The 10,240-nt window shown below is 49.0% G+C and overlaps 1 protein-coding gene across 1 annotated transcript in view; it reads left to right on the plus strand.

The window, feature by feature from the left end:
- The window catches only part of Atg4b (autophagy related 4B cysteine peptidase), a 31,242-nt gene extending 22,926 nt beyond the window's left edge, over positions 1-8,316 (plus strand). Inside the window, exons 8-13 of the mRNA XM_032901687.1 lie at positions 1,742-1,935; positions 3,090-3,168; positions 3,419-3,564; positions 4,685-4,741; positions 5,439-5,532; positions 6,566-8,316. Coding sequence (XP_032757578.1) covers positions 1,742-1,935; positions 3,090-3,168; positions 3,419-3,564; positions 4,685-4,741; positions 5,439-5,532; positions 6,566-6,639 — 644 coding nt within the window. The 3' untranslated portion in view covers positions 6,640-8,316. The remainder of the gene's footprint in view (positions 1-1,741; positions 1,936-3,089; positions 3,169-3,418; positions 3,565-4,684; positions 4,742-5,438; positions 5,533-6,565) is intronic.
- The last annotated feature ends 1,924 nt before the right edge of the window (positions 8,317-10,240 follow it).

The raw sequence follows: 10,240 nt of genomic DNA on the forward strand, positions 1-10,240 counted from the left end.
TCAAACAAGAAAGAAAGAAAGAGAAAGAGAGAAAAAACAGTTTTTTTTTAAAAGAAGACATTTAAAATATGTTCATTAGCCAACTAATCTTTCCACTGGCGATTCCCTATGTCCCAGAAAGTTCAGTCTTGTGGAAGAGTTCAGTGAATCACTACCACTTTTAGTCTTTTAATCTAAAAAGTTCTTCTGTTTTTTAATTTTTAAAATTCTCTCGTTTATCTGCGTGCGTGTGTCTGATTGTAGTGCAGCATGTGTGTGTCCCACGATGCTGGAGACGTCCGAGCGTCACCAGACTCTAGTCATTTGTTCAGTGAAGGCTTGCGCAGTGCAGGCATTCAGACAGAGGAAGTAAGGATGAGGAAAAGCTGTCCTTGGCGCCCTGCTTGCTGAAAAGGAGCCCGAGTGGACTGGGCCTGCCCAAGCTGGAGAGTGTGGGTGGCTGCGGCTCTTGCTTTCCTTTAAGCCCACGGGGGGTGGGGGGGAGCTAGCGGTTTGGCTCAGTGGGAAAGGCGTGAGTCACACTATTCTGGCAAACCCGAGTGTAATCACCTGAGCCCATGTAAAGATGGAAGGATGGAAGGAGAGGGCCAGCTCCACAGTGCTGTCCCCTGACCATCACAGGTGCACTGTGGGACGTCTCTCCTACATTGTTTACACAATTAGAGGGTCTCAGGATGTACATTAGACTGGCCCTAAACTCACAGAGATCCCCCTGCCTCTGCTAAGTGCTAGGATTAAAACTATGTACCGCCATGCCTAGCTTAAGAATAATTTGAAATATTTTAAAGTGCAGGCTGGGGAGATGAGTACTAGGCTACTCCTCAGAAAATCCAGGTTCAGTTGCCAGCCCCCCCATGGTGGTTCACAACTGTGGGGCGCTTCACAAACACCTGTAACTCCGGTTCCAGGAGGTCCAGTACTCGAAACCTTGAGGGCACTGCTCACACATGGTACACAGACGTACACGCAGGCACAACAACCATACAGATAGTTAAAAATACTTCAGGGGCTGGGGATTTAGCTCAGTGGTAGAGCACTTGCCTAGCAAGCACAAGGCCCTGGGTTCGGTCCCCAGCTCCGGGAAAAAAAAAAAAGAAGAACAAAAAGAAAAATACTTTATGTGCATAAAAGATTTCTCTCTTTCTTTGTTTGGTTTTTTTAATGTGTATAAGTTTTGCCTGTATGCATGTATGTATACTACGTGCATTTCTGGTACCCAAGTAGGTTAAACGAAGGCATTAGAACTCCTGTGAGTAGAGTTAGGGGTGGTTATGAGCCACCTCATGGGTGCTGAGAACTGAACATGGGTCTTCTGCAAGAGCAGCATGAATTCTTAACCATTGAACCAACTCTCCAGCCCCTAGAAAATGTTTGAGTAGGGACATTTCGCTCTCTGAGTTCTTCTGTTTTAAGCTGTTGGGCTTTTGTTGTGTTGTTTGTTAAATTGCTTCGTGTGTTGGGTGTTTGCCTGTGCGTTTGCCTGTGCACTACTTGCGTGCCTTGTGCCTGCAGAGGCCAGAAGAGGGTGTTGCATCCCCTGGAACTGGAGGTACAGACAATTGTGAGTTGCCATGTGCATGCTGAGAATCAAACCTTTGTCCTTTGGAAGATTAGCCAGTGCTCTTAACCACTGAGCTATCTCTCCAGCCCCTTAGCACCTGCTTTTTAAAACACTTTTTCTCCTTGTAGGAACTTCTGTCTGTGTCTGCTTAACTCATACAAAATATGCCTTCCCTCTCAGGAAGATTGTGCAGGGCCAGCCTTCCCTGTGCCGGGGCCGCTGCACTATCCATGGAGTCAGAGAGGCACTGTAACGGGCTCCCTGCTGGAGCTGAAGTCACCAACAGGCCCTTGGCCTGGAGACCATTAGTGCTTCTCATCCCTCTTCGCCTGGGACTGACAGACATCAATGAGGCCTATGTGGAGACGCTGAAGGTGAGTCATTTTGAGTGTGTGCTCAACTAGCTATGCCTCTAGGAGTGAGACTGGATCTTATATGTGTTGAGAGAGAATTTAAATGTCTAGCCTTCCAAAGGGTCTTCAAGCCCAGTCGTCCTCTTGCTGAACCTGGCACCAGGGTCTCTTGTCACTCCCAGGTTTCTGCTATGCTCTTCCTGTGTGTGCTTTAAGCTTCCTCTTCTGTCTGGAGCAGTGGGATCTCAACCTGCGGATCATGACCCATATGAGGGGGGTTGAGTAAACTCCCACATCATATCAGAGTCTTACATTACACTTCATTACAGTAGCAAAATTACAGTTATGAAGTAGCAACAAAATAATTTTATGGTTGAGGGGGTCACCACAACATGAACTGCATGAAGTGATCCAAGCGTTAGGAAGGTTGAGAACCACTGGTGTAGGGGATAGGTAGGCCCATCAGATGGAGACCGCATGGAGATTTACTGAGAATCTCATCCAAGTTCTTCCTTGATTTTCCCCCCACCTCATCACAAAAACAAGTGGTAAAGCCTTTAAGTTACAGTTACTCAGATGATAAACTAAGGAGTCAACGCTTGAGAGCTTTACTGTGTGGGTGGCCATGCTGCTTTTTATTAAAATCTCTCACTTTTAATCACCTTTGAGTGCTCAGGTAAGAGCAGGTATAAAACCTCTCCCTTACCTTGGTTCTGTCCCCGCATATCTTTTGACTGTCCTGGCCATTTCCTCTGCTGTAGGTTCTGAGACCACTTCTGCTTCCCCAAACCAATTTCCCATTTTTATCTGACTTGTCTTCTGTTGTCATTGCTCCTGTCCCATTGGGCCAGACTGATGTCTGGCCATGCTACCTGACAGTGCCTGTGCATGTTAATCCATAAGCTCGTCCCCTGGCTCCTGCAGTTTTCCCAGCTAGAATGTAAGCCTGTGGTGTGGCCTCAGTACCTCCTGTACTGGAAGCTTTCTGGGACATGTCTTCTTGTTTTTCTTCCTGTGTCATTCAGGAGGCCGTGGCCTTCCTGAGGTGGTGGATGGTGAAACACACACTTCTGACTATGCTGTGCTGCAGTGTGTAGGACTGTGTAGGAACACTCTCTTCTGAGTGCTGTTGCAGGGCCAATGTGCTCAGTGGCCTTCCCTCTTGTCTCCTGCAGCACTGTTTCATGATGCCCCAGTCCCTGGGTGTTATTGGAGGGAAGCCCAACAGTGCCCACTACTTTATTGGCTACGTTGGTGAGTCTGGTTTGCATACTGGGGTTCATAGGGATGATTGTTCTCCCTGAAGGAGTGAATTTTTTCTGTGGCGCTGTGTTGGTACCTCCCGTGCCCCCTCACTGTGGTGGGCTCCCCTCACCCCCAGACAGATTCCTACCTCCCTCCTGTCTGCTGACTCTGGTGTGGTGGGTCTGGATGCTCTGGCCTGCTCCCTCCCCCTTGCCCAGCTCTGGTCATCTGCCTCTGACTTCTGCATCATCTTGCCTAGGTGAGGAGCTCATCTATCTGGATCCCCATACGACACAGCCTGCAGTGGAGCTGACAGACAGCTGCTTTATCCCCGACGAGAGCTTCCACTGCCAACACCCTCCCTGTCGGATGGGCATTGGGGAGCTTGACCCATCCATTGCCGTGGTATGTCCCGACGGTGCAGACTCCTAGCCGTTGTTCTGAGTCATCCTGTGCCAGTCTTGCAGTGGAGTATAACAGAAAATGTCTACATTTTTGTACGCTTTCCAACATTTTAGTGTTAGGTACACATAGTTGAGGATCCCAAGACCTCTTATTTTCCCTGAGGCTGCTCAGCTGGTGAGTGGCTTTCGCAACCCCAGTGTATGTGAGTGTTGACTGTGATTGAGTGTATGTACCAGTGGCCGGCGGTGGGGGTGTTTCTCCTACTCAAAAACACAAATGATGGCTCTGAACAATTTGACAGTTTAGATCTGTCATTCTGAGTGACGGTCACCGGAGTGTACTGCTTTTCCTCTTAGTTTCCTCATCATTGTTTGGTTGTTTACTTAGTGTATCTTGAAGATGAGTGTCCTGAATGAGCTTCTCCGTCTCTCTTTTCTGATGATATAGTAGGGACTTCTGATGGTTTGGGCAAACCTGCCCATTCAAAATGTGTTTGGAGGAAAGGGGAAAAAACCCAAAAATGTCAAAACAGTGCCATAGCCAGGGAGTCATTGCCTCATCAGGTTGCTCACCGTGTGGGTCACTGCCAGAGTGCAGCATGTCTAGAACCAGTCTGTGACAGTCACACAGACATGACAGTCAGTACACTCTGTCACATATGCCCCTCCCAAGTTCTAGGGAGAGTAATCTGGGATTCTGTGACTCAGACTTTCTGCAGAGCTCATTGGCAATTCCTCATCTAAGTACAGTGCGTGTACATTACAGTGAATGCATTCCAGCAGCTCACAATGATTGGAACTTGGTGTACTAATGCTAAATAGACAGCCAGCCCTACAGAAGATGCTACACATGTGTGACTGACTAGCAGGTTCAGAGAGCGTGAAGTTTGAGCCCCAGTCCTGGCTTTTGAGAGCTGAGGTCAAAGGGAACACATGGTAGAATCACTCTCCTGTGTCACCGTCGGGTAGGCATCATTGGAAGCATTATTGGGCGGTGTTGGTATGTGTGAACCAAAGCGTGGGCAGAGTGGAAGTATATACCAGGATCTCTGAAGATTAGAGACCGCAGCCTCGTGCTACTCTAGATGTAGTCACTACTCTCACGATCATTTTCATTTTAGGGGTTTTTCTGTAAGACCGAGGAAGACTTTAATGACTGGTGCCAGCAAGTCAAAAAGGTCTGTAGCTGCCCCTGTCCAGAGCCAAGATGAAACTTCTGGGGACCCAGGCAATGAGGTGGCTGGGGTAAAGGGAGCCTCTTTGCATGGCCTAGCTAGGAACCCGCTTACTGGTTGCATGGGGAGTTTTGTTCCTGCCTCACACATGTGGGCCGGCTGAACAGGGTAGGGTGCCTTGCATCGCTATTTCTGCTGGCTATGTGAGTGAGGTTCAGGATTTTTTTTTTTTTTTTTTTTTTTTTTTTTTTTTTTTTTTTGGGTTTTTTTTTTTTTTTTTCGAGCTGGGAACCAACCCAAGGCCTTGCGCTTCCTAGGCAAGCGCTCTACCACTGAGCTAAATCCCCAACCCCAAGGATTGGCTATTTTTATATATGCTTTGCACATTTAATTTATGATGAGGTGGGATTGTGGCCCACTCACTTGCCTCATGTGCTTCTGGGGGTAGTGATTAAGTTGTATGCCAGAGGCTGTATGCCAGCGGCTGTCCTGTTCTGGTGGCCTCTTGCTGTCCTCCCTGTGCCTTCTGTGGTTTTATTAGTTGGCAGGCCTGGGCTGTGTTGATCACTGTGTTGGTCTGTGCTATAACCTTTAGTGTGGATATCACCTCCATTTTCTTGTCTGTGAAATGACAGGCTGTAGGCTATAGTGACTGTTGGGGCCGTATCTCACTGTACTAACAGCTGTATCTCACTGACAGCTGTCCCAGCTTGGAGGTGCCCTGCCCATGTTTGAGTTGGTGGAACAGCAGCCTTCCCATCTGGCCTGCCAGGATGTCTTGAACCTGTCCCTGGGTGAGTGCTGGGGCTGAGAACCAGTCTAGATGGGACAGTCCCTCTGTTCCCATCTCTTAGTTCCTCTAGTCTGTGCCTACCACGGCCCTCAGGTCCTGATCTTTTTCCCTGTAACTATTAACAATACTCTTTGAACCCCAGGTGCAAATGGTTGGTTGACAGGTCATCGTAAACCCATTCCTGTCCATGGGCCAGCATAGCCTGTCCATGCCCTGCCAGGGTGCTGTGGGAAGGAGACATATTCCCACAGGTTCCTTGGGGACTGTAGTGACAGGGCACAACAGAGCCACTGGGGTTAAGCAGTCCTGGATCATTGAACTATGGCTGGTGTACCTGCATGGGTCAGTCCTGGTTCTCTAGGCCAGCACAATAGAGTTCAGAGACCTACTGGCCTTGGGAGACACTGAATGGAGACCTGGGGAGACCTGGATCCTTCAACTTGTATAAGGAGTCAGGTGCCCTTTCTTGCCCTGGTCTCCTGGGCTTGTGCCAGGTCCCATTGCTTGTCTGCTGGCAGGAGTCAGGTACTGCTCTCTTTTCTCACTGAGTTCCCGTCCCTCTTTAGGGCCTTGTCACTTACTCATGAGTTGGACCCCTTCACGCCCTGTTAGGACTCTCTAGTCATGCCTTAGCTTAGGCTTGCTTCCCAATGAGCTCCTAACTCATTTTCCCGTTCTAATTAAGTTCCGCCACTAGGCTACTTAGTTACTTCTGCCTTCAAAACCTATGTCCCAGAGTTCCTCTCTCTGCCTGGAGGATGTCCTGCCTGTCCTGCCTGTCCTGCCTGTCCTGCCTGTCCTGCCTGTCCTCTTCTTCCTGGCCATTGGCTGTTATCTCATTAAGCCAATCAGAAGTGCTTTAGGCAAGTGAGGAAGGACCAAGAAATATTTTTACACAATGTACCAAAATTTCTCCCAATAGAAGGGCAGGGCATAGCAAGCTTATTCTAGTTCGTGCCTCTTCCAACATCTTCCCAGCCTACACCTATACCAGCTTCTGAGAGATGACTAATCTTTTATCTTTTTCCTGACAGATTCCTCTGATGTAGAGAGACTGGAGAGGTTCTTTGACTCTGAGGATGAAGACTTTGAAATCTTATCCCTCTGAAAATCCTGGGGTTGGGGGATGGCCTCCATGGCCCTCATTGGGGTGCTTTGAGAACCCAGACCTGCCTTGGGCACTCAGTGTCACCGCATTCCATCCACCCAGCCCACCCCTGCTGAGTGCTGTTCGCCTGTGCCACCTCTGTCCCGAGGGCCTGCTCTGCTCATGGACCAAGGACTGTGGTGCCTGGAGGCCTTTCTGCTTGGAGTCAGACTGCCTAAGCCCAAACACACGAAGGGCCTGTCCACATGAAGGCGCTCACCAGAAGGCCAGTCAGGAAGAGCAGTGGGTCAGGAGCGCCCAGCATTCTCCACTCGACACTGCCAGCCCTGGTCAGCGCATCAGCTTGGTTCTGCTTTCTCCTGGGCACCTGGGTCTGTGGTTTATTTGGAATTAAAGCCCTGTTTGAAGTTGTTTAACAAAGACATGAATTTCTGGGGCACTTCCCAGGTCAGTCTTAGAAGATCTGCAGGTTGGCGTGTAGAGTGACAGCCACATCATGGCCTCATAACTGCTGGGCGGGGTGAGCTTTTGTGCTGTCTCCTCTGCCCAGTGTGATTATCAAGGGCTACCTCAGTGGGAAAGCATATGGAGAGAATCCCAGCAAGGCTGTTACTTGCTTTGGAGAAAAAGTATTCTTGTGGGGCATTTGGAAAATCCAAAGATATCAGTGTGCATGGGCACAATATGGACACCTGAACCTTGGAGCAACTGACAAGTTCCCAGTGCTTCTGGAGTTGTGGTCTTGAGGTTCCCCATTAGGCCCTCACTAGGGAAGAGCTATGTCTCCTATATGGGGTTGATGGGTTTCATGGCACACCGCCTGCTGCTGTTAGCTTGCCACCCAGCTTCCCTCTGGGAGGAAAGGGAGGGGAGCAGGGCTGTTCTTTGCTTGTGACACTATGCCCACGGGTAGTAGGGCACACACTGCTATTTGAGCCTTCCTCCATGTTCTTTCCCTTCTCAGAAACCCTCCTGGGACATAGGAAATTTTAGATGGTTTGGGGCCAACAAGGTAAAAGTACTGCAGCTTTCGGTGCAGAGTAGACATTTAGGGCAGGTAGCTCCCGGCACCAGTGGGTGAAGAGTTCAATTCTCCTTGGCACTCATTTCCATACCTGCCACCTAACCTTGGCTTCCTGGGCCTTCAAGCTTTGGGTGCTCTAGGTCTGCTGTCTTAGAAAAGCACCTTTCCTCCCCCTAGATAGGAAACAGGGTATGGCATTGTGGGGAGGCCCATGCAACAAACAGCCTTTGCTAAAAATCCTTCCCAAGAGCCTGTAGATGGGTGAGGCTGGAGCTACTCCAGATACAGCAGCTCTAAGTAGCCCACAAGGTAGCAAGAGATCCCTGCCTATCAACATCAGATATGTTGATGACATATTTATTTCATCTTACTCCTCTCTCCCATATCTTGTCCCTTGACTTCAGATGGGGTGGGACAGGAAGACTAGGGCAATTCCCATTCCTCTGGAGCTTGCTTCCTGAGTCCAGGAGCCATTGTGCTGTTGTCGACTAGGGTCTTGCTGTAACTCCTGCTGTTGGTAGCAAGGGTGGATGTATGGAACAGGACAACCTGAGGGACCTCTCAGGGCTCAAGAAAGGCTTCCTGAGGTTGTTCATTCTTCGTAGTGTAGTTTGCAATCCTTAACAGTAAATAATAAGTTTCAGTAGAAAACAGAGTTTGTGTGTCTGTTGATATTTTTTCCTTCCAGTTATGATAGCTATGATTTTAGTGTTAACAGGTAAAGATGTCCTAAAGTTGGACAAGCAGATCCTGCCCAGCTCCTGGCCCAGCTGTGTAGCCAATGTCTGTTTTCCCTCATATCAAATAAACACGTGGTCCTAAAAATGAGAAAGTGCAAGGAGAACCAGATATAAAAGAGTCGCTTCAATGCCAGCACTCAGGAGGCAGAGGCAACCAGGCTGACCTGGTAGAGAGCAAGTACCATGACAGCAGGGCTGCACAGGAAACCCTGCCTCAAAAAAGCCAGGGGCTGGAGAAGTGGTTCAGCAGTTAGGAGTTAGAACTGTTCTTCAGGGCACTGGAGTTCAGTTCCCACACTGGGGCTTACAACCCCAGCCCCAGATCTAACACCTCTGGCCTCATGGGTAGGCATAGAAATAGTAAAATGAGCCAGTAGCTCTTCTCTTCACTTGGACAAAGTGTTGAAAGCACCCAGACCTACAAAGCTTGCCTCAGGTTCTCTCCAGGCAAGCTGTTCCCAGCTTTGGACTAGGGGACAAGTAGATTTTGAGGAATATCATATCCTACTGGTGAAATCTCAGTGGGGACCACCTAGATGATGTCTGCCTGCCCTCCTGAGTCCATATAAAGGAAGGACGATTGCTGACCTGCGTACAGTGGCCCAAGGTAAAGGTTTCCCTCTCCCTGTACTGTTCGTTGGCTTCCTACAGCTGCTATGACCACACAGCGCATTGACCCACAGCTAAAACTTGTTAAGTCCTGAAGGGCAGAGATGGATGCTAAGCAGCTAACAGCTCATTTTCTAGCACCCAGAAGCTTCCGAAGCATCCCTCAGGCCTGCAAATGCTCTGCGTCTCCTGACTTTGGACTACCTGGCCAAACCCCTACTCTTTACTTTTTGAGACAGTCCTCACTATGTAGCCCTGCCGCCACGTGCTGAGTTCTGGGATTGAAGGTGTGCACTCCCACACCCAGGGCAACGCTCAGCATTAAGGTACCAGATCTCACACGGTCTATACAGGGGTGCGGTTCAGCTCACATGCAGCACACCACACTTACACACTGTATCATCCCATTTTGGCATGGATAGCGTGGTGTCGGCGCCAATTGTTTCACTAAAGGCATAGCTGTATCAATATCTTCAAAGAGCTTCCCAGACAACTGTAATAATCTATCCGCAAATTCCTGGAAAGGTTCCGAGGGTCCTTGTACGACCTTCGATAATTGTTCTCCAGCTGCTTTATTGGGCAGGGCCTTCCAAGCTTAAACTGCCGCTGTGGAAATTTGAGCATAAACGGCAGGGTCATATTGAATCTGGGCTGGAAGGGTCGCATATTGCCCTGTTCCGTCAACATTTCTAGATCCTCTGGGGAAATCCTGCTTTGCGATTAAGTCTAGCTAGTTGTGCACACTGTTCTTGAAATTCTCCCCTCCATAATAGAAAGTCTCCACCACTCAATACTGCCCTACATAATTGTTGCCAATCTCCAGGAGTCAGAGTGGACGCAACATAGGACTCAAAAATGGCAGAAGTAAAGGGAGCAAGGGGACCATAGGAAGAAACTGCCTCTTTCAGGTTTTTCAACTCCTTAAAACTCAGAGGAGCATGTTGTCTTCTGGATTGACCTGCATTGTTGGGGTCCGGGACCTCAACAACCGGATACGCCGCTCCTTGTCCAGGGGGAGGCTCAGGAAAAATTACCCCTCTCCTTGTAGCCTTGTCTTCACAACACCACTCCAAGGAAGAATAGGGTTCATAGGCAGGAGGAACAGTAGCTCCTTCTCCTGTAAAGAAGGGATTTACACTAGGGGGACGAGATTTTGATCTCTCAGTGGCCCTGTGCTTATTAATCTTCCTCTTAGGCACCTCTATTTCCTCTACTGAAGTCTCTCCTT

Source organism: Rattus rattus, chromosome 4, assembly GCF_011064425.1.
Source record: "Rattus rattus isolate New Zealand chromosome 4, Rrattus_CSIRO_v1, whole genome shotgun sequence".
Lineage (NCBI taxonomy): Eukaryota > Metazoa > Chordata > Mammalia > Rodentia > Muridae > Rattus > Rattus rattus.